Source organism: Rhinoraja longicauda, chromosome 6, assembly GCF_053455715.1.
Source record: "Rhinoraja longicauda isolate Sanriku21f chromosome 6, sRhiLon1.1, whole genome shotgun sequence".
NCBI lineage: Eukaryota > Metazoa > Chordata > Chondrichthyes > Rajiformes > Arhynchobatidae > Rhinoraja > Rhinoraja longicauda.
The window spans coordinates 60,846,108-60,873,943 of NC_135958.1; the positions used below are offsets into that span (position 1 = coordinate 60,846,108).

The following is a 27,836-nucleotide window of genomic DNA, read 5'->3' on the forward strand; positions in this document are numbered from 1 at the left end:
CTAACAATTCTCTAAGCCCACTGCTTTATTTCCGAGTTGCACGCCTCGGTAGCAGTGACGTGCCTCCGCCACATACAGCCGTTTCCACAAGCCAGCTGGTTTTGTGGATACTGCATAAGGTCATAAGGTCATAAGTGATCGGAGCAGAATTAGGCAGAATAAGCATAAGCAGAATCAGAATCAAGTCTACACCGCCATTCAATCATGGCTGATCTATCTCTCCCTCCTAACTGCATTCTCCTGCCTTCTCCTCCATAATCTCTGACACCCATACTAATCAAGAATCTATCTATCTCTGTCTTAAAAAATATCCATTGACGGCCTCCACAGCCTTCTGTGGCAAAGAATTCCACAGCTTCACCACCCTCTGACTAAAGAAATTTCTCCTCATCTACTTTCTTTAATTGAGGCTATGACCTCTAGTCCTAGACCCTCCTACTAGTGGGAACATCCTCTCTGCATCCAGTCTATCTAAACCTTTCACTATTCGGTACGTTTCAATAAGGTCCCCCCTCGTTCTTCCAAACTCCAGCGAGTACAGGGCCAGTGTCGTCAAACGCTCATCATATGTGAAGAGCAGCACCGACCCCTGCGGAGCTCCGCGAGTCACTGGCAGCCAACCAATAATCGCCCCCTGTATTGCCACTCCTTGCCTTCAGCCATCCATCCTAACTGCTATCCATTATAGTATCTGCCCTTTGATACCATGGGCTCTCATTTTCCTTAGCAGCCTCGCATGTGGCACCTTACCAAAGGCTTTCTGAAAATCTAGGTAAACAACGTCCACTGACTCTCCTTTGTCTGTCCTGCTATTTACTTCTTCAAAGAATTCCAGCAGATTTGTCAGGCAAGATCTCCCAAGAACTGCCACATGGTCTCCATGACAGAGCTCCCCCCCCGTGGTCTCCGCGCCGACGCTCCCACCTGGTCTCGCGCTAGCACTACACAGTACAAATAGTAACTTTACATGTGCACAGTAGCCCTTCCAATTCTGACTTGCGCAAGGGTCCGTGGGATGTAACCCTTACAGAAGTTGGGGAGTTTCTGGCACTTTGAGGCAGCAGTCAGACCAGCTGCACCACTGTGCCATACTTAGTTATGAAGGTATGGAACGAAGAGCGTGTTAAGTATGATGCTGAGTTCACATTTCAGCTACAAGAGTAAGAAAATAACTGCAGATGCTGGTACAAATCGAAGGTATTTATTCACAAAATGCTGGAGTAACTCAGCAGGTCAGGCAGCATCTCAGGAGAGAAGGAATGGGTGACGTTTCGGGTCGAGACCCTTCTTCAGACCCTTCTTCAGTCTGAAGGTCTCTACCCGAAACGTCACCCATTCCTTCTCTCCTGAGATGCTGCTTGATCTGCTGAGTTACTCCAGCATTTTGTGAATAAATACTTTCAGCTGCAAGATCTCAGTACTACATACTCAACGTTCAAGGTCTCATTTTCTAAGCCTTGTGTTTTGCAAGGAAGCAAAGAAGGCACATGATTGGCGACATATATGTGATTATGTTTGGGGCTGCACTTTCACTGTGGGAATAGGGTGAGGGGGAATTAATTGAGATTGAAGTTTTGCTCTTTACTCATGCTATGGTGACTTGTGGCAGTGTAGTAAATAAAGTCATATTGAGAGACATTGAATTTAATCTGATTCTTAAGAAGATTGTAATATTACCATTACAGGGAATTCAGCTGAACTTGGTGAACTTCTCAAACTAGTACCCTGCTACGTTGAGCAAAAATGTTATTTCTTATCTAACAAAGCTCAATTCAGCATATGTGACCTCTTGTATTGGTGGAGCAGGATATGCAGACGGATTAGCAAGGAAAGTTTCAAGTGGTAGTTTAATAATGTGTCCAACAACATCCGACTGATCATGATGCCAAAGCAAAGACAGTGGATGCTGGATCTGCATTATAAACGCACAATCCTAGAACTACCCAGCGGGTCAAGCACCATATCTAGAAGGAGAAATTGAATTTACATTTCATATTCCAATGTTTCAGTAGAATGGGGAAAGATTTGGGATAAACAATTTTTGTGATAAAGAATCGAGAGTGTTTAATTGTCATATGTACCAATGACAGAGCAATGGCATTCTTATTTGCAGTAGCTTTATAGGCCCATAAACACAGATAAAAAAGTAATAATAAGATAAGTTCAATAAATTAGTAACCATAATACAAGATACCCATAATAGTTCACAAACCAAAGTCTGTAGTGCAGCCAAAGACACAGTCCATCGAAAATTATAGTTGCTGAAGTTAGTGTTGTGCAGTGTTCAAGAGCCTGCTGGTTGCTGGGAAGAAGCTGTTCTTGAATCGGTGCTCATGGTTTTCAGGCTCCTGTACCTTCTTCCTGATGGCAGCAGTGAGATGAGAGTGTTGCCAGGCTGGTGTGGGACTGATGATGATGTTTTTGAGGCAACACATCCTGTGGATGGGGACGTCAGTACCTGTGATGGACCAAACAGTGTCTATCGCATGAGGAAGAGATGAAGGAAATACTGGCGAAGAAGGTCTGAGAATGGGAAGATATTAAGAGAGGTTTAATGACAAAAGGGACAATGGTTCAAGGAGTTAGAAATGGTAATGAGGCATCAAATGATTGGTATACAATCCTTTAAATACTGCAAGTAAAATATATGGTTAGTCGACCAGAGTGGAGCATTTTCGGGAAAAAATCAAGAACTAAATGTTGTTATCATTCTGTGAAGGATAGTTCCTGGGTGACTTTTTCAGTCCTTGACAGTGATTGTTTGGTCATATGATTTTTTTTAGATTACCGCAGAACTCCAGGAAAAAGAGCGCAAACTACAGGAGGTGGAGACATTGGTTCGAGCACTGACGCTAGAAAGAGACCACGCAATAGCTGCTCTGCAGAAGCATGGTGTTTTACCCGAACGGGATTCTCAGGTAAAAACAGTTTATTTTTTATGTAATTAAAAACCACGGATGGTTTCCCACTGCTTTGTGGTTGCCTCAACATTGAGGAAACCAAACTTGATTGAGTGACCACTTTGTCGAATGTCTCTATTTTGGCCTGCAATGGCGACTATGAACCTCTACTTTGATTCCCCATCGCAATCTGACATCTGCGTTTGGCCTTCGGAGTCTGAGGAGCGGTCTCGACCCAAAGCGTCGCCCGTTCCAGAGGTGCTGCCTGGCCCGCTGAGTTACTCCAGCATTTTGTGATACCTTCTGTGTCAATGAACATCACTTTAGCTCAAAGAACAGCACCACATCTCGCAGCGTGACACATTCCAGACTTCAAGACTCAACAATAAATTCAACACTATTAGATATGCAGCCATTCCACCATTTTACTTCAAATTTCCAGGATTGCGAGTTCTTTTGATATTTTAATTTGTCTCCTATTTACTTTGCATCCTAACATGCCTTTGCTAATTCTGGCACCATGCCGAGCTTTTGTTTCTCCTGAATTCCACATACCAATCTTTTCTCCCTTCTCTTACGAACTTTCACTTGAATATGGCATCTGTATTGTTTCTAACATTCTCCAGTTCTGAAAAAAGACCATAAAACCGAAAGGTTAGCTCATTTCAGATGCTGAATAATGACGCTGAATAATGCCAGCATTTTCTGTATTTATTTCAGATTCCCAGTATCTATTGTTTTATTGAATTAGGTGAAGATTCATCAGAGCCACAAATAGGTGGCAGGGCACAAGATTTTGGACACAAAGAAAGAAGGGAAAAAAAGCTTGGGGTGTAAAGGACAACTTGTAATTTCTGCAGATTTGTGAGGAATAAGGGAGAGATTAAATGTCGAAAGAGGTGATCAGGCAAGGTACAGTAACAAAAGCCTGGAACAGCAGACAGAAGAGAGCACATATATTGTAATCTTGAACAAAAACAGACTCCTGGAGGAACTCGGGCAGCATCTGTGGATGGAAATGGACAGGTTGTGCTTCAGGTCTTGAGTCGTGATGACGAATCCTGACCTGAGACATTGTCCATTCCCTCCACAGATGGTGCCTTGTCCAGCTGACTCCCTCCAGCTGCCTGTCTTTTGCCCAAAAAGTCGAGAACTGCTGAAACTTAGAACTGTTATCTGAAATATCCAAGTTTTAATCTGACAGAGCTGCTGGAAAGACATTAAGTACGCCCCCAGGGTAGGGTTACCAATCTGGAATAAAATGGGTAGTCTGGTCTAACAGGTCTAGCATGTAGCTCACGTAGCAGAAGGTAAAAAGTGGATAGTTGTTGATTGATGCAGACACTGATAAGAACAACACATGGATAGGCTTGGAGAAAAACAAAAATATCGCTTATGTGGTGATTGTAATTGGATAGGGTGAGAACGGTAAGTCAGGCGCAGATAGCGTCATTTGGCCAAATTGAAAGTCAGCGTTATTCATTATTTTATTATTTTAAAGTGCATGAGCTGCAGGGTAATGAGATGGAGAATCTGGGAGGAAATGTTATCAAGAAATACTGACTCATTACTGACTATTCATCAATATTCCCTTGGTGGAAACATACTCTTTCTCTGACTATAGAGCAATTTTTACAAAGAAAAATCTGTTATTCACTAATTTGAACACGGATGTATATCTGAGATAATTTAGCATTTGAGAAAAATAGGAATAATGGCCAACATGGATACAGTAACTGTGTTATGCAAGCTTTTGGATTGATAAGATTATGCGGAAAATGGATCACACTCCATTCACACCCTCCAAAATCCTAACTGCTGCCTGAAAATTGGGTTTAAATATACTAAACAATTGGGCAGTTTACAACCCAGTGGTATGAATGTTGATTTCTCTAATTTCAAGTAATTACCGCATTCCTTCCCCTCCCCTCTCTCCCTCCCTCCCACCACCATAGTCTTCCTACCAGCTCTACTGGTCGCATCCTTGTTTCTCTCTTGTTATCACACCTTTCCCAGCCAACAATTGGCCATTAAGGGCTCCACCCTTCTTGAGATCAGCTGTTGCTGGCCCTGACTTCTTCTGGCCTTTTCTCGCCTCCTGTTTATTTCCCAGCGCCCCTCCCCACCTCTACTTTAAAGAAAGATTCTGACCCTAAAACCTCACCTATTCTTTTTCTCCAGAAATGCTGCCTGACCCGTTAAGTTACTCTGTCTATCTTCGGTATAAACCAGCATTTGCAGTCTATGCAAAAGACTAGACTGGATTTCCCTAAAATCTCTACAATCTTCCTCAAAGTATTCTAAACTTTTACAACAAAAGAAACTGTTACCAGACATCGGCAGAGAAATGCAAGAATATTACTAAGGATACCCCTTATAGTGTATTTGTTCAATTCAAGTCAAGTTTATTAAAGAAGACAGAGTGCTGGAGTAACTCAGTGGGTCAGGCAGCATCTCTGGAGAACGTATTGGTAACGTTTTGGTCGGGACCCTTCTTCAGACTGATTGTAGTGGGGGGAAAGGGAGAGGAAAGCTGGAAGAGAAGAAAGGCAGGATTATGCCTGGCAGGTAATAAACCGACAAAGGTGAGGAGGGTTATTAGATAGTCATATACACAAGTATGGCGAGATAATTATGAAAATCTAGCTTGCAGCAGCATCACAGACACATAGACTCAGACAACTCATGAAACATATTATACAAGTTATGAAAAAGTAAATTTTCGTGCAAAAACAAGGCATTAGTGCAAAACACAATTAGAAAACAATTCCATGCTAGTGCAAGAGATAATCCGTCATGTTCCGTTACTGATATAGGATTAGGGTTGTGCAGGTCAGTTGAAGAACCTGATGGTTGTAGGAATGTAGCTGTTCCTGAACCAGGTGGTGTGGGACTTCAGGCTTCTGCACCTCCTGCCCGACGATAGCAGTGAGAAGAGGGCACGGCCCGGATGGGGGGGGATCCTTGACGATAGATGCCGCCTTCTTGAAGCAGTGCCTGGTGTAGATGGTTTTGATGGTGGGGAGGGCTGTCCCCTTAATGGACCGGGCTGAGTCCACCACTCTCTGCAGCCTCATTCGTTCCTGTGCCACTAAGCACGTTGTTACTAAGAAATATTTGAAATGTATCTGGGAATTTCACTGTGCAGGTTTGCCAAAATCCCAGTCTTTGTGTGCAGCGTTTGGTAGGCAGCTTATTTCACCCGTAACGGTTGGAGCTCCATAAGTTTTTTTTTATTGGAGAGAACACCTGTATTTTAAAGTGTGTGGAATGTGGGATGATGTGGAGCACCTCTGAGAGCAAAAGCTCACCAGGGATCTTTGAAGCCAAATGCCATTGGAAGCTCAGAATTACCATGCATTTAAAAGTCACTGCAACATTATTTACCATGTCCTCTATTGGGAAACAACATCAAAGGTGGTTGCATTTTTAATCATTTTTCATTACCGCATGAAGCAACTCGTCTGCGTTGCCCAACTTATTTGATTTACTCCCTTTATCAGCAGATGTCATTAACAAGACCCACATAACCATAAGGTTCAACAACGAGGGGACATAGACACAGGGTAAGGGGAGGGAGGTTTCGGGGGGATGTGAGAAATAACTTTTTCACCCAGAGGGTGGTTGGAGTCTGGAACTCACTGCCTGGGGTGGTGGTGGAGGCGGGAACAAACACAACGTTTAAGAGGCATTTGGATGGGCACTTGAAATGCTACAACATTCAGGGCTACGGTCCAAATGCGGGAAAATGGGATTAAAATTAGACTGTGTTTGGTAACGGGCGGCGCGGACACGATGGGCCGAAGGGCCTCTTTCTGTGCTGTAGGACTCTATGACTCTATAACAAACTCTCGCCATTTTGAGAATGCTGCCTTCTTGCCAAAGAGAATGTAATTCCCTCCGCACACAGCTGATTTCAGATGCAAAACATTTCAAAACATATGCTTACTATTCAGACAGCTGCTGTTAGTTTTTTGTTTTATGACAGTCCCGAATGTCAAAGCTATTCATAAATCAAAAGCACATTTCTGAATGGCTAATTAATGACTAAGGCTGCCTTCTGCCTCGATGTCTGATGACTTTGCAATTTGCTGGTCCCTTAAGTGCTCCTAATGCGTTCCTGCACCTACCCCAGCCCCGAGGTACTGCACTGAAATGTCAGTGCAGAAGATGATATGCTCAAGTCCAGGAGGGTGACCTGAGCCTTTGTCCTATGACTCAGATGCAAGAGCATCAGAAGGGTCACGTTACCATCAGTGACTATGATGTATGATGAAACACAGATGCCTTTGTGCGCATGATAATATAGTGCACTGACAGATACAAGGGTCACGGTGGGATATATGTGAGAGATCCTTTTAGATAGAGGCTGGCTGGCACAAGTCTTTAATAGGGAGCTATTCGTTTTTAAAACAGTTTGTGCGAAAACTAAGTGTAAGTACGTTTATCAGGTACCTTTTTAAAGGTAGCTTTTATCTATCCATCTGCCTCCTCACCTGTATCCACCTTTTGTGTCTATCTTTGGTTTAAACCAGCACCTACAGTTCCTTCCTACACATTTCACCTATCACTTGCCAGGCTTTGGCCCGCACCTACCCCTTTTCAAGCTTTCTTACCCCTCTCCCCTTTCCCCACCCCTCACTCCAATCAAAGAAGGGTTCCGACCCAAAATGTCGCCTATCCATGTCTTCTGGAGATGCTGCCTGACTTGCTCAGTTACTCCAGCACTTTGTATTGTACTCAAGGAATAACTGTATTGTAGTTATCTAATGGGTGCGATCACCACATTTTGGCTTCAATTATCAGGCTGCAGAACCTGTGAGACGAGATAGAGATGATGCTGGTTTCCCCTCAGATATCATTCAGAACCTCCAACAGCAGAACTTAAACCTGCGAACAGTCATCACCCAGATGAGGAAGGAGATGGAAATCCTGAGCGAGCAAATCCCTGCCAGTCAATCCACAGGCAAACTACTTGATGACTCAGGATCACTCAAGAGTCCCAAAGAATCGCCTAAAGCCGTCATAACCCCAGGTAATCAAACATCGTTTAAACCTTTCTTCCTGCAATAGTAAAAAAGAAATCAAAGTTCCTTCAAATTAAATTAATATGCCAAAGACCAACTTTGTTTCTTGGTCTGAGGTTCAGGCCAAGGGCCTGAGCAGCAGGGAGAAGTTGGGCAGGCTCAGACTTTATTCATTGGAGTGCAGGAGGCTAAGGAGTGATCTGATAGAGATGTGTAAAATCATGAGTGGAATAGATAAGCTGAATGCACGGTCTTTTTTCCCCATGGTAGGGGAATCAAGAACTAGAGGACATTGGTTTAAGGTGAGAGGGAAAAGATTTAATGGAAACCCAAGGGGCAATTTTACACAGAGGGTGGTGGGTATATGGAACAAGCTCCAGAGGAGGTAGCTGAGGCAGGTACTATAACAACATTTAAAAGTCATTGGACGGGTACATCAAAAGAAAAGGTCTTGAGGGATATGGCCCAAACGCAGGCAGGTGCTGCTAGCTTGGATGGGGCATCTTTGGTAGCATGGATGAATTGGGCCGAAGGGCCTGCTTCCATGCTCTTTGAATCTAAATGGTTTCAACCAGACTGATGGTGCTGCAAATTTCCTGAAGCTCTTTTGGGCGAGGAAACATCAGCCATCCTCTTCATTGCCTGTTGATGATGGAAGAAGCCAGGTTCTGTGCCGCCTAGCGTAGCTGGAATCAAAGTCATATTGGGCATTTTATAATTTCAGAAATCCACTGAATCATTCTTCCTCTCAGCTAGTTAAAACTGTATGGATCTGGTATTGAACATGGGGCTTTTATGACAAGCACAGCTCAGATCCACATCTTACAGTAACCTGAACCAAAGCAAAATGAATGCAAAATGGAAACAAAATACTAGAGGTACTCGAGTCAGGCCACACGACTCTGAAGAAAAATCAGTGGCCTAATCCGTTAACTCTGCTCTCTTCCCAGCTGCTTCCTGACCATTTTCAACATATTCTGTGGTTCTTTATAGTATTTCCACAAAGTGATGCAATATTCTTTTGAAAGGGAAGTTGCTGCGTATTTTCAAACTAAAATTAAGTGTTTTGTTCCAGAATATACCAAATCTCTGGAAGGTGAAGTTCATGAACTGAAGCAAAAGTGCAGAAAGTTGGAAGAACAGCTGGAGGACACTTCAAGAGCTTCAGGCAAGATCAAGAGTCAGCCTTCAGGCCTTCCAGTTACTGCAGACAATGCCTATCTCCAAAACCACACTCGCATTTTAAACGAGACTATAGGTGAGAATGCTCTAATGTTGGGAAAATTTGTGTTTTTGGAAAATTTGGGGGCAAAGATTCACCTGTGGTTGCCAGCATAAACGTATGCAAAAATATTAATCATCGTCTTTGCATATTCGATTCTGTTGAAGTGTGGAACCCAATGTTCAGAGGGAGTGCAGCGATGCTGATATTCTCACTAATGTCTAAAGTTCAATTAATTCCCCATTAGGTTGTATACAATTCCCCATTAGGTTGGACACACAAGATATTGCAGATGCTAGAATCTTGAGCAAAAGACAAACTTCTGGGGTAACTCAGTGGAAAAGGCAGCACCTATGAAGGGAATGGACTGACTGAGAGTCTGAGAGAAGGTCCTAACCTAAAACATCGCCTGTCCATTCCCTCCACAGATGCTGCCTGACCTGCTGAGTTCCTCCAGCCCTTAGTGTTTAGATCATAAATGATGCGTTTTTTCAATTTTCAGAAGTGGCAAAAATGCTGCATTCTGCTGGTTCACAATGTAGCCTTAATAATTATATTAGTATATTTTAGATGTAGGCCAGAAATTAGCACATGGTAATGTTCTGTGATATTATTAATCAATTACCAGGAATTATTTTCACCATGATCATTATTATATTTTTTATCTCAATTATTTGCTCTTCACACACTTGAAACATATGCTTAAAAAAAAAAGATTTAGTTCTCTTTTTGAAAAACTACAATTGATTTCTTAAGATCGGACATTCTGTCTTCTGATAATACTTTTTGAGGTATTAATAATGACTTTCACTCAAAATCTTAATGGTGGAATTTAAGGCCGTAATCTTTCACTCAGTGACCACAACAGAAATTTGACGCGTGAATGTACCTTAACAATATATTGTTTCTTCAACATACCTTAAAAACATACTGTTTCTTCTAGTTTTGGGATTGAAAAATACACCCTGGAAATGGGCCCCTCAGTCTACCAAGTCCATGGCGACAATTGATCACTCGCCCACACCAGCCCCACGTCACCCCATGCTTGTATCCACTCGTCACATACCACAAGTAGCAACCCACAAACCTGCCAATCAACCCACAAACCTGCCAATCAACCCACAAACCTGCCAATCAACCCACAAACCTGCCAATCAACCCACCAAACCTGCCAATCAACCCACAAACCTGCCAATCAACCCACAAACCTGCCAATCAACCCACAAACCTGCACGTCCTCGGGACCTGGGAGAAAACCAGACCATCCAGAGGAAACCCATGCAGCTACTGGGAGAACGTGCAAATTCCACATAGACAGCACTTGAGGCCAAGATTGAACCAGGTCTCTAGCACTGTGAGGCAGCAGTTCCACCAGATACATAGTGTGTTGACCTTCTTTATAAGAGGTTTTTAGTAGAGGAGCCAAGATGTTTTATTGCAGTGAGGCAGGACCTGGAACACTAAATCCACATTGTTCTACTTATCTGGTATGGAGGGAGTGCAATGCAGATTCACCAGCCCTAGAAGCATATGGATGATGAGAGGCGTAGATGGGGTTTTGCAGAGTATTTCATCTAGCTGTCACTTCCTTTCCTCACTACTAGGTGGCCTTCGAGCTGAAAAGATCTCAGCAGCTGCTACAGCTAAGAAGTATGAAGCCAGGGTTGTGCATTTAGATTCCATGGTAACACAGCTCACACAACAGGTAATGTCCTTTGGAATAATTGATATGTTCCATGGGAGTGAACCCATGTACAAACATATTCATAGAATTTCCTAACTGCGAGGTCATGGTTTCAAAATTATTGGCAACCCCAAATCACAAGTGAAAACATTCCTGAATTTATAAAGAACCCACACTTAGATAATTAATGTTCTGGGATCACAAAATTTGTTAAACAGTAATTATAGTTTAGAACACCATCAAACACTCAGAAATTCTGAATATCACAATACAATTTTCAGAGTATTTATGGAAAGAATGTTTGATAAAGATCTGGCGTTCCCATTAGGTCGCTGATTCTGAAGCGTATGCTGGTGAATGTTGTAAACACTGCACCCTCTGGCGGGACAGGGAATTATTGAACGCAACAACCTTATTTCCATTTTCAATTGTGCATGTTGATACTTCAGAAATTGCTGCATGCATTGTGGTTTAACAACAGCAAATACATTTCTGATCTTTACTCCTCAAAATTTTGACCATTATTTGGCTAACACACACCTGGGTAAAGTTGATTTGTCCTTCAGTTTCAACACTTAATGGGGTGTAGTTCCAAAGCCAATTGGCTAGTATTCATTTCAAAGTCTTGATGGTTGTCAAATTGAGAGAGTCAAGAGTATTTAAATGTCACGTGTACTGTCAAAGGAACAGTGAAATTCTTACTTGCAGCAGCATAACTGGCCCGCAACATAATACATTTAGATAATACAAAATAAACAAAAAAATAAAACATTTACTAACCCCAATATGAGTGCCAAAAAAGCCCAAAGTCCTTAGGGCAACCCAAGACAGTCCATCATCGGCTAGTGTTGTGATGTGTTCCAGAGCCTGATGGTTGTCGGGAAGAAGGTGTTATTGAACCCGGTGGTTACTGTTCTCAGGCTTCTGTACCTTTCCCCCGATAGTAGGAGTGGAATGGAAGCATGGTCAGGGCGTTGTGGGTCTTTGATGCTGGCTGCAGTTTGAGGCAGAGCCTCCTGTAAATCCCATCCTTGATGGCAGGCCACACAGACGTAAAATCGCAGTGTGACACTGTCCTTAACAGATGATACTTCCCACATAAAGTATTAATAAGATATTAGTTTTAGAGATACAGTGCAGAAACAGGCCCTTCGCCCCCTGAGAGACCAGCGATCACTCTGTACACTAACACTATCCTGCACATAGTAGGGACAATTTTATAATTTTACCAAGCTAATTTGCCAACAAACTAGCAAGTCTTTGGAGGGAACCGGAGCACCCGGAAATAAACCCATGCAGTTCACGGGAAGAATGTATAATCTCCGTAAAGACATCACCCATAATCAGGATGGAACTCAGGTCTCTGGCGCTGTAAGGCTGCAACTCTACCGCTGCGCCACCTTTTGGTCGATTCATTTCTCCTTCCCTCAGGGTGGTAGGTGTATGGAACAAGCTGCCAGAGGAGGTAGTTGAGGCTGGGACTGTCCCAATGTTTAAGAACAGTTAGACAGATACATGGATAGAACAGGCTTGGAGAGATATGAACCAAACGCGAGCAGATGGGACTAGTGTAGCTGGAACATGTTAGCCAGTGTGGACAATTTGGGCCTGTCAAGGAAATTGACTTAGAGGAAAATTAAAGGAAAAATGGAGACCGAGTTTCAGTTCAAGATGTTTTATTGCATGATATCATGAGAGATGGCGGCAGTTAACTGCTCACCAGTTCTTTGCTTTGCAGCAGAATTAACCGTCAGTTATACAGTGCAGTAAACAACTTTTTCTTTTGTTAGATATAATTATACGAAAATATACTTCATCCTCAGCTATATGTTTTCCTGTTATTACTATTTAATACATGGGTATTAATTATTTCATTAGTCATAATAATACTTTTTGTTTATGTTAATCTTATTCAACAACGGATGGTTAATACAAGTCAAACATAATATAAGGGCATCTTGACATTATTCTATCTCATCTTTCAAGCAGACTGCGCCACTGCCCCCTTCCCGAGCCAATCATGTTTCTGCGGCAGGGGCACGGTTGGTCAACCCAACGGCTGCTGTTGTGTTTTGTTCACCAACGCTACGCATTCCCAGACAATATTCCCAACATATTCTAGGAGACAACGTGTCTGAAACCTGTTTTGCTCTCTGCAGGTAGTCGACAAGAGATGCCAATTGCCACATCTGCATACCCTATCGATACCTTATTTAATTCCAACCATAATTAAGTATCTGGAGATTTTAATTTTTCTTCTACAGGGCCAAAGGGCCTGTTTCCACGCTGCATCACTCTATGACTATGACTCACCCAGAATGTATGAACCAGCCAGGCCATGTAGAGTCCCAGGTTCGAGCCTGACCACAGGTGCTGTCTGTATGAAATTTGTCCATTCTCCCCATGACTACATGGGTTTTCCCTGGGCTCTCTGGTTCCCTCCCACATTCCAAAGACATACGTACAGGTTTGTAGGTTAATTGGCTTTGGTTAAAAAAAATTGTAAATTGTCCCTAGTGTGTAGGATAGGGTAATGCTGGTCAGCGCGATCTCGGTGGGCCGAAGGGCCTGTTTAAAACTAACAAACTAACCAAGGAACTGCAGATGTTGAAATCTTGAGCAAACCACAAAGCTCTGAAGAAACTCAGCGGGCCAGGCAAGGAGCCGCTGGGTGTCTTCAGCACCAGATGTTCCACAAGAGGAATTCTGAAATGTTCCCATTTCTCCCACATATTAAATGTGGACTTGTGTGCTGTCCCTCCTCCTCTACAGACACGTCAGAAGCAAGTTGAAATTGACCAACTACGATATGAATTAACTAGTCAGCAACAGAGGACCGGGTCCGAAATGTTGAGACTAAATGAACGAATTGCTGAATTGGAGTTACAATTGACGGAAACACGCAGAGAGGCAGATGAGTACTTCAAGGGTAACCTTCAGCAAAACCTGGAAACTGTTGCTTTAGGCAATGAGGTAAGCTTGTTACCCACGGCTTTGGATAATCCCCTGAGTATCCTTTTCTCTAGCCATTTTCATTTTTGTTGGATGAATCGTGTGACTCCTCCATGGTTCAACAGCATGAAATGAGCAGTTCCCCTCTGGGCAAGTTGCTAGTCTTGAGTGGAAATTGGCCATGATTTGTTTCCTCGAGGACACGTTGAACCGCGGCACGTTATGCCACTTGAAAGCAAAAGAAAACGCGATTTGCTTGCCACATTTCTTTTCTGAAATCTGTGGAAGGATAAGACGAAGAGTACGTTTTAAAAATGGAATGATTTTTGCAGGTATCGGCTCTGAAGCTGGACTTGATGAGTGGCCATGTCCCAGTGGTTGTCGAACAGGTACATGGTTATTTCACCGTTATAATTTAACACAATATCCGGTTGACAAAGTAGAGCCTTTCCCTCTCAATATGCCCTTGACATCTGCACACAGATTATTTATTTCAACAGTCTTGATGTTTTGTTGAGTTGAAGCACATCATTGTAAGAGTATGAATGCTTTGTACCTTCAGAATGTGCAATAGCCCAATTTCAACATGCCAGGCTTGATATGGCTTTGGTGTTAACTCCATTGGTCAAATGGAGTAGCACTTTATTCCTTGGAGCGCAGGAGAATGTGGGGTGGTCTTCAACAGTTCAACAGAGCTTTATTTGTCATTCGGTACCAAGGTACCGAACGAAACTACATAGCAGTCACACACAAAAAAGAACACAAGACACATGACCCCAACACAAACGTCCATCACAGTGACTCCAAACACCCCCTCACTGTGATGGAGGCAACAAAACTTCCACTCTCTTCCCCACGCCCACGGACAGACAGCTCGTCCCCGACCGACCCGCACAGTCCCCGCAAGGGGATGGAAGTCCCCGTGGCCGAGTCGCACCGGGCACTGAGACGTCTCGCGGCCGAACCGGGCGATGAAAGGCCCCGCGACCGAGCCGTGCGCAGCTAAGTCCCGCGGCCGAGCCGCACCGGGCGATGTTAGGCCCCGCGGCCGAGCCGCACCGGGCGATGTTAGGCCCCGCGGCCGAGCCGCACCGGGCAATGGAAGGCCCCGCGGCCAAGCCGCACCGGGCGATGTTAAGTCCAGCGGCCGAGCAAGTCCAGCGGCCGAGCCGCACCAGCGATGTTAGGCCCCGCGGCCGAGCCGCACCGGGCACTGTTAAGTCCAGCGGCCGAGCCGCACCAGCGATGTTAGGCCCCGCGGCCGAGCCGCACCGGGCGATGGAAGGCCAAGCCGCACCGGGCACTGTTAAGTCCAGCGGCCGAGCCGCGCCGGGCGATGTTAAGTCCAGCGGCCGAGCCGCAGCGGGCGATGGAAGACCCCGCGGCCGAGCCGCACCCTGCGCCGTGAGGAAGAGACCTAAAAGAGAAAGGTTTCCCCCACCCCCCCCATCCACACCACCCCCCCCCCCCCCCCCCCACACATACACAACCAAAAAAAACAAAAACCCACCCCAACACCGACACACAACAAAAAAAAAAGGAAAAAAGACGAACAGACTGCTAGCGAGCCGCAGCCGTTAGGCGCCGCCACTTCCGCACTTATAGGGATGTATAAGGTCATGAGGTGGGGTGAACTTATAGAGGTGCATAAGATTGGGTAGATGCACAGTATTTTTTACCCAGACTAGGGGAATCAAGAACCAGAGGACATAGGTTTAAGGAGACAGGGGAAAGATTTAATAGGAACCTGAGGGGCAACCTTTTCACCCAGAGGGTAGAGGGTATATGGAACAAGCTGCCAGATGAGGTAGCTGAGGCAGGTACTATAACAACATTTAAAAGTCATTTGGATAGGTACATGGATAGGAAAGATGTAGAGGGACATGGGCCAAACTTGGGCAGGTGAGATATCTTGTTCGGCATGGGCAAGTTGGGCTGAAGGACCTGTTTCCATGCTGTATGACTCTGTATGACTCTAAATTCTGCCACTATTCCTGACCTGGAGACACAAGAAACAGCAATGTGTAAACTCGTAACCTTCCACAATTCGACTATCATTATTAACAGGGCCTTAGTTTGTGGGGAGGGCAGAGGACAGTGGGAATATCTAGAAACAAGGTGCCAGCCCAGTGAATCTGAAACATAGAGCTACATGCATGTCATCTAGGAAATGTACACCATGCAGTAGACTGTTAGTAATGTCACAACACATGGATCTGGTCAAAGCTCTGCCACATCCAATCATGAATGGTGGTGGATAATGAAACAACTATTGAGAGAAAGTGGCTTCAAGAAAAAAACATCAGGGCCCAGCATGAGTGCTAAACACAAGGTGGAAGCATCCATTTCCATGTCCAGTCAAAGGGATCGGGTGGATAATCCATCTCGGTTTCCTTTCGAAATATAACCCCCGCCCCCCCACCTCTTCACAGTGGCAGTCTTCAGCGCACTGCAGTCACTACACTCATTCTCTTATGGCATAGCAGCATGCTATTCGCCCCCTTGACTTAATGATGACTCTAAGAGGATTCCTAGGAGTCCCAATGTTACACGTTGAATTTGATGACATCTGTTTGAGGAGTGCAAATTCAGTATAATCCTTCTGATCTGAAATAATTTAGAAGCAATCGGGTCCAGCGTGTGAAAAAAAATAATCATTTAAAAATTATTATTTTAATTTTAAGTCTGAGGATGGGTTCCGACCCGAAACGTCACATATCCATTTTCTCCAGGGATGCTGCCCGACCTGCTGAGTTACCCCACCATTTTTGTGCCTATCTTTGGTGAAGTGTGTGGCTAGTCTTGTTCTATCAACTGCTTATAGAGACCTTCAAGAAGTGTATGGTGATTCCTTGCTCGTTGCTCCTCATTCCAGGATGAACTTGTCAAGGAGCTTCAAGGAGAAATTCTTCGACTGCGGAAACAGCTGATTCATCCAAAATCGAGTAACAACCCCATGCAATGGCAAAACCCAACCGTGTCGGTTTTACAAGCCAAACTAAAGCAGGCTGCCCGCTACATCAGTCAGCTGTCCCGCGACAAACAGCAGTTGATCGAGATCGGCAACAGACTCCGCGCGGAGCTGGTTAAACCTGGATTACATGGTATGTCACCAGTCACATTACAAATACTCTTTAAGTTAAAAATAAAGTAATGCATATGCAATTCAGTCACTACACATGACATGGTCCACAACCAATTTCCACTTCCCTTGGCTTAGTACTTTCTCTTCTTCTCTGCTGTGTATGTATTGTGATCTGCTACTCCCAGATATTATCATGCCATCAGTAACCATGCCCCTGTCTCACAGCTTCACGCCCCTCTGTCACAGTGAGCCATTCAGAACTGCCTTCTCAGTCACCAAGAGAGCTGGCAGAGGAAGCACAGAATCGGCTGTCTGCTTTGGAACGTTTGCAGTACCAACTCACTACCCAGGTGATAATGTTCTTTGTGTATGCCATTATATCATATTCTAAAATTTCCTTTCCAAAACCCTGTGTTAATATATTATAATAATATAATATAAAATTATAATTTATTATAATTCTGTTCCGTTATAAACTTTAGAGGCACAAGGAACCGCAGATGCTGCAATCTTGAGCAAAACACAAAGTACTGGAAGAAGTCAGTGGGTCAGCAGCACCTGTGGAGGGAATGGACAGGTTTTTAGTCTGGACCCTTCTTCGGGCTGATTGAAGGAGGAGGAGAGAAAGCTGGAAAAGAGAGATGGGTGGGACAAAGCCTGGCCAGTGCTAGGTGGATGCAGGTGGGGGATGATTGGCAGATGGTGGAATTAGGCTAGACATGAGTCTGAAGAAACATTGCCTGACTATTCCCTCCATAGATGCTGCCTGACTAGCTGAGTTCCTCCAGCACCTAGTACTTTGCAGTTATAAACATTGTTTTGTTTACTTTCTTACTGTAGTTTTTGTTTAGCCTTTACATTTCCTTCGCCATCCCATGATTACCTTTCTCAAGTACCTTTGCAATTAATTTTTCCTCCTTCGGGGAAATGCTCTGTTTGGCGTTTGAATCTAGTTTGGCATTTAGTTATACCCAAAATCCGTTCACCGCATCTGACCAAAATAAAATGTTGTTTGATTTCAGGAATTGCAATATGCACAGCTGAAACATTTTAAACAAGTTCCCATGCAGCAAAATTCATCAGAGAGTGAAAATGGCCAGAATACTGACAACGGGAAAGCCACAACAGGAGAACACATCACAGATAAGGTCATGCTCAAGAATTTACTGCAAAATAAGATTGGCAAAAAGCTTATTTTTCACCAGCTGGACAATGCTTTGGAGATTTGATATAACTTAAGTATTTTGCTGAATGTAAATGGTCCACTGAGGCCATTTTGTTAACAATGGTAGTTTTTGTTATATAACTAATTCAAGAGTCTAGAGAGAGAGTCAAGAATGTTTGATTGTCATATGTACTGAAAACAGAATGATGAAATTCTTATTTGCTGCAGCTTTACAGACCTGTAAATACAGTAACAGATGGATTATGTGATCATCAAAAATACAATGTATTAATATTGTAGTAAATATAATAGTGCAAAATCTGTAGTGCAGCCAAAGACGCTGTCCATAGTTGCTGAGGTGATTGTTGTGCAGTGTTCCAAAGCCTGATGGTTGTTGGGAAGAAGCTGTTCTTGAACTTGGAGGTCACACTTTTCACTTTTGAGGTACCTTCTTCCGGATGGTAGGAGTGAAATATACTTCAGGCTGATGACGGATCCCAAACCGAAACGTTGTCTATCCATTTCCTTCGACAGATGCTGCCTGACTTGCCGAGTTTCTCCAGCACCTTGGTTTGTGCACAAGATGGCAGCATCTGCAGTCTCTTGTGTCTTACTAAAACTCTTGATCGTTGCAGTTTCACAGATGTAGTTACTACTGTAGCCAACAGGTGGTGGCAAATGGTCTTATCTGGCAGTGTTTGAAATTGGTGATTTCCAGGCACTGTTTCTGAATTCTGTTCAAAAGGAGCAAAGGTATCTCTATTCAAATTTGGCAGCGGCCTTTTAAATGAGAAGACTGCTTGCAGCATGCCCTGTGATTCCCACTATGCACAGCAAATGGACCATCGAAAGAATGGAAATTAAAAATTTCCTCTGAAAACGTTAGGGAAATTAGCAGAGTTTTTAAAATAACTATAATGAATTGGAAACTACTCTGGATATACAAAGAAGTCATTGAATGTTGTAGCTGCACCATCATGGGCGAGTGGCTTCATATGGAGAAGGGGTTCCTGTTCCATCATCTATAAATCAAATGCCTTGGAAAGGATGCATTTACAAGACTGCTTGACAGCAAATTTCATCAATAAGCAGCTGAGGCATTCTGATTAGAAAAGTTCCTGCGTTCCAATTCTGGTGTCTGCTGAGTTACGTGGTCTTCGATCTAATTCAAAGACATCAGTAATCCATCTCAATAAGAGATCAAATTCAATCAGGTCACAGAGTTATACAGCACAGAAACAGGCTCTTCGCCTGCCTAGTCCCGAGCAACATAGCCCCATTTTGTCTGCATTTGGCTCAGCCTGGCCCCTTCCTATCAATATATCTGTCCACATGGTTGTTAGTTAACTTCCATTGCTTTCTGTGAAACTACACAACTGTCCCATAGGATTGGAGAAAAAATTGTAGAAACAAGGAATTGCAGATGCTGGTTTACAAAGGAAAGACACAAAATGCTGGAGTAACTTATCGGGTCAGGTAGCATGCTTGAACATCATGGAGAGGGGACATTTCAGGTCGAGTCTGAAGGTGTCGAAACATCACCTATCCACATTCTCCAGGGATTCTGACAACCGGATGAGTTACTACAGCACATTGTGTCTTGGGGAAATAAAATGACCTGATTTTGATATTTGCAATATTCAGATATCCTGTCAAATCTACTTGGTAGCCATTCGAACAAAGTCCTTGTATAAAACCAAAGTAACTGCAGATACTGGTTTATACCAAAGATAAACGCAAAGTGCTGGAGTAACAGGTCAGGCTGTGGAGAAAAAGGATAGGTGGTGTTTCGGGTCAAACAAAGTTCTTGTTGCTCATGGGAAGTAGACACCATCTTCAGTAGAAAGAAATAGCGTAGGAGACACACAGGGATCAGGTATAGAAAGGAGATGTTGATATTTTCAGCTGAAATTTGCAAGTCCAATTTTTCTGTTTTTGTCCATAGGACCATGCAGTGGCCACAGTGAAAATTGCACTCAACAAAGCTAAGGAATGTGATTTCTCAAAAACCGGTCGGTCACATCCATTCAGACCAGAATCCAGTCAGTCACTGCCCATGATGTGTAGTCCACCCACTCAGTCTGAACATCTCATGTCATCCTATGGAGCAGACAGTTCCATTCAAGGGATCTGGAAGATGTTGGAGAGGGGACCCAGTCCTCCTCTATCCACTCCACAGAGCAACACTGAGCCAGGTGAGGAGTGAAGAATAAATGCTCGGAAAATTAGTTTAATTCTGTGAACACTGTGATTTCCAGTTTCTGCAATAGCTCTTAGAAGGGTCTCAACCCGAAACGTCACCCATTCCTTCTCTCAAGAGATGCTGCCTATCCCGCTGAGTTACTCCAGCATTTTATGTCCATCTATAGTTCTTCGAGGTTTGTGAGGAAGACTGTTCACTAATTGTCTGGACCAAGTGTGCCTTTGCTGTGTCCATATCCACTACCTAGGTTGCTGGCCAGTGGGTCTAGCCTGTTTTGTTACTAATGATACATTGTTTACACTAATTTGATGCAATTAACAACATTTGTAGGTATTTTCAGAGTATATTTGGAAGTTCAGCACATTGCTGTAGGTTTGAAATCAAGTGAGATAAGGATTATTGATTCCATCCATGAAAGATATCAGTGAACCAGATGGACACAAAGTACGAGATTAACTCAGGGGTGACGTGTGGGTTTATAGGTAAAAAAGGGTTTGTAAATTGCCCATAGTGTGTAAGGGGTGAGAAGGTGTGATAACATAGAACTGGAGTGAACGGGTGATTGATAGAACTGGAGTGAATGGGTCATCGTGGACTCAGTGGGTCAAAGGGCCTGTTTCCATGCTGTATCTCCAAACTAAACAACTTTGTTTGCATGCTATCAGATCAAATTATAACTCAACCGGACAGACAGCATCGCTGGAGAACATGGATAGATGCCGTTTCGGGTCAGGACCCTTCTTCAGTCCTGAAACGTCACATATCCATGTTTTCCTGGGATGTCTGACTGGCTGAGTTACTCCAGCACTTTGTGTCATTCTTTGTAAACTAGCATCTGCAGTTCCTTGTTTCTAAGTGAACTAGATGGGTTTGTTGACAGTTTACACGTTTCTATTCTCAGCTTGTTAGTTTCTATTACTTCTAGTAATGGTGCTAAGGTGCACATGATTCCCTCTCACTAACCCAGCGAAATGAGTGAGCGCACTGTAACTGGACTGTTTGACTGCCAAGGTTGATAGCAACTGCACACAGCTGGTTAGCAACTGCACACAGCAGCCAAGGAGTGGTAATTGTTGGTAGTTCTTAAGGTTCTAATTAACAGATTGTTGGTGGAATCCAACAGAATTCCTGGCCAAGATAATCTACCTATTGTAAGGACCTCAAGTCCTTCTTGGTCCTTCTTGCTTCATTAGCCCACTGAAAGGTGCGGTAATTCACTGGACCATCCACCCAGAAATATGTAGAGCAATTCGTGAGAAACCAGCAACAAATTTGCAGCTGTATTCCTGGGAATGGTATTGAATTTTACTTTGTTTCACTTGTTTGGTTTTGGTCTGCAGGGACTCTTATCTTTGGAACAGTTTGATTGCATGCTATTCTCCCTTGTCTGGCTGAAGAGGTTATCTACTTTGTAAACTACTTGAAATTATTAGGAAGCAATTTGCACTGTCATATCAGCAGCCATCCTGAATGAATAAATGATTAAGCAAAAATACGGGATGAGCAGAATTTGAGTTCAGTACCCGAGATGACCATAACCTGATCTATCCTTCTTTACACTGGGTAGATTGTGTAAGATTATAAACAGAACCATACAACACAGGAACAAGCCCTTCACCTATAAACACTACAACCTCCAAATAAGCTCTGAACTACAGACTTGCGGGCATTGGTTTTGTCTTTTTGCAGTGTGTGTGTAAACTGCATTTATTATATTGTTTACAGAGTATTGTTTACATATCTGTTGTGCTGCTGCAAGTCAGAATGTTATTGTTCTTTTTGGGACATATGATAATAAAACACTTGATTCGACTTGATATCCATGCTGAACATGATGTCAGGTTAAACAATTGTGCCCGCATGTGATCCAGATTCTTCCATTCCCTGCATATCCATGTGTCTGTCTAAAACCCTCACAAATGTCACCTTCATATCTGCCTCCACACCATTCCCAGCAGCACATTCAGGGACCCTCCGTGTAAAGTTGCCCTGTATAACTTTAAAATTTCCCCACCCCTCCTCCTCATCTTAATACATTATAAATAAGAGTGTTCTTTCATATTACAAATACAACATTACGAGTTCAAAATAAGCAATTTTCTATCTGAACAACTAATTTTGTCACAAGCAATTGGAAGTTTTATTTCAAACTTGCTGTATGAAAGATTCTGTGTTTTGATTTCCAGTTTTATTAACAGTCAGAACCATTTCAATCCTGGCCTCAAATGCTGTCTGTGGAGTTTGCATGTTCTCTCTGTAACCGCGGGGGTTTCTTCCGAGTGCACCGGTTTCCTTCCACATCCCAAAGACGTACGTTGACTGGCCTTTGTAAATTGCCCTAAGTGTGTAGAGAATGTATGTGAAAGTGGGACAAAATGCAACTAGTGTGAATGGGTGATTGATGGTCAGCATAGGATCAGGGGGCTGAAGGGCCTGTTTCCATGCTGTAGCTCAAAAACTAAAAGTAAACTTAAAATCAGCCACTGTACATTTCTCCAAGTTGTCTCATAACCAGATCCCAATTAAAGTTCGCTACCAAGATGGTGTAGACCTTGATTGACGAGTATATTCAAGACAGAAAAACGGATTTTTTTAATATTAAGGGGATTCAAAACATTAGCACAGGGAAGAAGTGCTGAAGCATTTTGTCGGAATGCATCACAGCCTGGTTTGAGAACAGCTCCATCCAAGAATGCAAGAAATTGCAGGGGCTTGTGGACGTAGCCCAGACCATCACGCAAACCAATCTCCCTTCCATTGATTCCATCGATACATCGCACAAGGCCACCAGCATAATCAAGGAGCAGTCTCACCCCAGTCACTCCCTCTTCTCCCCTCTTCCATCAGGTAAGAGGTAGAAATGTTTGAAAATGCATACCTCCAGATTCAGGGACAGTTTCTTTCCAGCTGTTATCAGGCAACTGAACAGCCCTCTCACCAGCTAGACTGCAGTCCTGACCTCTCATCTATGTCATTGGAGACCTTTAGACTATCTTTAATCGGACTTTAGCTTGCAGTAAATGTTGTACCTTTTATCCTTATCTATACACTTTGGACGGCTCGATTGTAATCATGAACATTTTCTTTGACTGGATAGCACGCAACTAAAAACATTTCACTGTATCTCGGTATACATAACAATTATAATCTAAACTAAACTAAAGTTAAAGATCAGCCTAATTGAATATCAGGACAGATGTGAGGGACTGAACAACCATTTCCTGCTACTTCTTATGTTCTCTTATTTAACTTATTTAACGTAAATGACTTTATTATTATTTACAACTCTTCTGATAGAACTGTACCTCTGATAAGCTTTTTTTTTTTGCCTGCTGCCCTGAGGAAATTACTTCGCCTTCGTGTACAATTTAGCCAATGCTATCAAATGTTGATAGCTCAGTCAAGGCACCTTTATTAATTTGTTAGTGTCTAGCAGCATTAATCAAAGCAGATATGAGCGGTCTGATCCTTCCCCAAGGTCCTTGTGAATGCAGTTTGAGTGGGTTGTTCCAGTATAAATTAATCAGATTTCCCCAGACATGTATCACCTAAGTGAGATGGAGAATTGGACATTTATTCCCTCTCTGCAGAAATTGAGCTAGTGGGAAGCTTTAATCTCCTTTAAAATCACATTATTAATTTGTAACAGTGATATGATCTATGTGTTTGGAAGCATTGACAATAAAAGTATTTTGTAATCTAAGACTGCAGTAATAAAAGCAAATAGATATTGTGTATAGTATTGCTGATGCTTTTAGTTTTTCTAATTAGAATAGGAAGTTGTAATAAAGATAAATATACCTTTTTATTGTTTCTGGCAAGAAGCAAGTGACAAATGATTTCAGGATATCAGTACTACTGTGCTAGTTGAGGCAGCTGGCAACTCTTGGCTCTCAGTGAATGAATACGAGTTGCAATTTATGGTACCTGTAGCGCGGTTAAACATCCTAAACCTCTTCACGAGGAGCATCACACTGGCGCAGCTGGCAGAGCTGCTGCCTCTCGATGCCAGTGACCCAGGTTCAATCCTGGCTTTGGGTGCTGTCTGTGTGGAGTTTGCACATTCTCCCTGTGACCACATGGGTTTCATCCTGGTGCTCCGATTATCTGGTGGTTAATTTGCCTCTGTAAAGTGCCCCTAATTTGTGAGGAATGAATGAGAAAGTAGGATAACAGAACTAGTGTAAACAGGTGGTTCAATGGTCGGCATGGACTCAATCGGTCAAAGACCTTGTTTCCATGCTGGAAACATGATGTTTATCCTAGAGTAAATCAATCAATGGTTATCAAACAAATTGCATTAAAGCAGTGAACCAAAAACCTAAGAGGTGTTCCATGGACAAAATGAGCCCTCAGAAGGTATGATTGGAGATAAGAGGAAAAACTAGAGATAGGTTGACAATTTTTTTAGAGAGATACAGCACGGAAACAGGCCCCTTGGCCCACCGAGTCCTCGCCGACCACCGATTACCCCGTGCACTAGCACTATCCTATACACTAGGCACTTTAGAGAAGCCAATTAACCTACAAACCAGTACGACTTTGGAGTGTAGGAGGAAACTGGAGCACCCGGAGAAAACCCAGGCGTTCACAGGGAGAATGTACAAACTCCGTACAGACAGCACCCGAGGTCAGGATCAAACCCGGGTCTCTGGCCCTGTAAGGCAACAACTCTACCGGTGCGCTACTGTGCCACCCTACATTTTTCCTTTGGGGAAACTTTGGCTGAAGAGTTAGGATAAAGGAAAGATGTAGCATAAGCTGATGGAACAATTTTTACATCTGACTAATTTCAGGGACTTGGTTTTCTGGAGACATTGGGGAGATCTAATCTTAAGAAATCAAGAACCAGAAGACATAGGTTTAAGGAGATAGGGGGAAGATTTAATAGGAACGTGAGGGGCAACATTTTCACACAGAGGGTGGTGGGTATATGGAACAAGCTGCCAGAGGAGGTAGGTGAGGCAGGTACTATAACAGCATTTAAAAGACACTCGGACAAGTATATGGATAGGAAAGGTTTAGAGGGAAACGCAGGCAAATGGGATGAGCTTAACTAGGGCATGGATGAGTTGAGCCAAAGGGCCTTTTGCCCTGCTGTATGACTCTTATGATTCTGTGATTCTCTAAATGAATTGGCATGGCAAAATGAAAATTTCTATGCTCAGATCTGACAATAAAGTTACATTGTTTTCTCGCTGTAAAAACACATATGGGGGGTTTCTGTTTGCCACTGACCTAGCTACCAGTTTAGCAAGTCCATGACTGTCCAGACTATGGGTGCAGTCTGTACGGAGTTTGTACATTCTCCGTGTGACTACGTGTGTGTTTTCTTCAGGTGCTCCAGTTTCCTCCCACATTCCAAAGATACGCAAGTTTGTAGGTTAATTGGCTTTTGTAAATTGTTCCTACTGCGTAGGATAGAACTATTTAAGAATTTACAGAGTTTGTGCCCTCTGCCTGTGACCATGTGGGTTTTCCCGGGTGCCTTGGTTTCCTCCCATACTCCAAAGATGTGCAAGTTTGAAGAGTTCATTGGCTTCTGTAAAGATTGTAAATTGTCCCTAGTGTGTGTAGGATAGTGCTAGTGTACGGACTGATCGCTGACCTGTGCAGACTCGGTGTGCTGAAGGGTCAGTTTCCACACCGTATAATTGAACTAAGTTGACAGGTACATGGATAGGACAAGTTTGGAGGGATATGGACCAAGGGCAGGCAGGTGGGAGTAGTGTAGCTGGGATATGTTGGTGGTGTGGACGTTGGGCCGAAGGGCCTGATTCCACACTGTATCACTCTATGACTCTGTGACGATAACTAAACCAACCTAGACTAAAATTGTTCATTTTGAAATAGTGTGTTTTGTTTTCTCCTAGATGTCAATGATGCCAGTGGTGTAAATCCTGGCAACAACATGGGATCAGCACTATCAATACAGGATAATGTTGCCATGAACAAAGTTGGAATGGACTCAAGGTTCACCCTCCAGGGAGCTAAAGCTGGCATACAGAGCAAGACAAAAACCTATCATCCCACGGGTCCAGCAACAAAACTGAAACATTCAACAAAAACTGCAAAGATTAGAAACTATAATCTCCATGACTAAAAACTGTGTGAAAGTAAAACCTGAAGCAAAAAATATACGATTTCTAACAAACAGAATGGATAGTTTTTCCATGCTGAACATTTGTAAAATGATTCCAGCATCAGTAACTGAGCATGTGTGTTTAGAAACACAGCTTTAAAGGTGAGGCACATGCTGAATGAATCAATGAGAACAAGCACATCGAGATTGCAAGAATATCAGCCCTCAACAAACATGATGTTTTTCTGAACAGAGTATTAAAGAATTCTCACAAAATGCTGCAGTAACTCAGCAGGTCAGGCAGCATCTCCGGAGAAAAGGAATAAGTGAAGTTCTGGGTCAAAACCCTTCTTCAAACTGAGAGAGTCTGAAGTCTGAAGAAGGGTTCCGACCCGAAACATCACCTTTTCCTTTTCCCCAGAGATGCTATCTGACCCACTGAGTTACTTCAGTATTTTGTGTCTATCTTCGGTGCAAACCAATGTCTGCAGTTCCTTTCTACACATTAAAAAATTCTCACTGCTTTCCTTTATGTTGAAAAAATGTATCTAATAAGTATAATTGGTATTAATGTAACCTGTAACGCAGCTAATCATCCTGAGCCTCTTTGTAAGGGTGAGCAGCTCAGTCGATGAGAGTATTCTAGGCCGCGGCTGTGGGAGGAGAAATGGTTTATAGTACAGTTTGAAGACCCTTCATCAGAACTGACAAAATGAGACAACAAATGAGTTTTACGGTGCAGAGAGGTTGGGCAAGGGATGGAAAGGACAAAGGAAATATCTGACAGAGAATTGCAGCACTGAAACAGGCCCTTCGGCCCAACTCGCCCATGGCAACCAAGATGCCCCATCTGTTAGTCCTATTTGCATGCATTTGGCCCTTCCCTATCCATGTCCCTGAATAAATGTCTTTTAAATGTTGTAATTGTACCTGCCTCAACTACCTCCTGTGCACATACCCACCACCCTCTGTGTGGGAAAGCTGTTCCTTGCGTTCTATTAAACCTTCCCCTCTCACCTTAAACATGTGCCCTCCAGGTCTTGATTTCCCTATCCCTGGGAAAAACAACTGTTTATTTACCCTGTCTTTTCACCCTCATGATTATATACACCACTGTAAGATCACCCCCCAGCCTCCTGCACTCCAGGGAATAAAGTCCTAGCCAGCCCAACCTCTCCCTACAGTTCAGGCCCTTAAGTTCCGGCAACTACTTCATAAATTGTCTCTGCACTCTTTCCAGCTTAATGGTATCCTTCCTGCAACAGGGTGACCAAAACGAAACTCCAAGTGTGGCCTCACCAACATCTTGAACAACTGACTGGGTGGTCAATGCTACGCCATTGTTGATCTGTTAACTAGACTGTGCAGGGATCATTTGAGCAACCTTGGCCTCCGGCTATCAGAAGTGTTCCCCTTGTCCTATCCATGTCCCTCTCTCTCTCTATCTCTCTCTCGTCCCCACCTTGTCTGTGTTGCCATTTCCAGAGAAACGGCTTTGAATTGAAATGTTAGCCTG

General features: G+C 43.3%; 1 protein-coding gene across 1 annotated transcript in view; it reads left to right on the plus strand.

Moving 5' to 3' along the window:
* The window catches only part of ccdc57 (coiled-coil domain containing 57), a 72,231-nt gene extending 45,689 nt beyond the window's left edge, over nt 1-26,542 (plus strand). Inside the window, exons 10-20 of the mRNA XM_078401834.1 lie at nt 2,784-2,918; nt 7,707-7,935; nt 9,003-9,185; nt 10,754-10,854; nt 13,606-13,806; nt 14,118-14,174; nt 16,661-16,889; nt 17,096-17,220; nt 17,893-18,018; nt 19,981-20,230; nt 26,112-26,542. Coding sequence (XP_078257960.1) covers nt 2,784-2,918; nt 7,707-7,935; nt 9,003-9,185; nt 10,754-10,854; nt 13,606-13,806; nt 14,118-14,174; nt 16,661-16,889; nt 17,096-17,220; nt 17,893-18,018; nt 19,981-20,230; nt 26,112-26,341 — 1,866 coding nt within the window. The 3' untranslated portion in view covers nt 26,342-26,542. The remainder of the gene's footprint in view (nt 1-2,783; nt 2,919-7,706; nt 7,936-9,002; nt 9,186-10,753; nt 10,855-13,605; nt 13,807-14,117; nt 14,175-16,660; nt 16,890-17,095; nt 17,221-17,892; nt 18,019-19,980; nt 20,231-26,111) is intronic.
* The last annotated feature ends 1,294 nt before the right edge of the window (nt 26,543-27,836 follow it).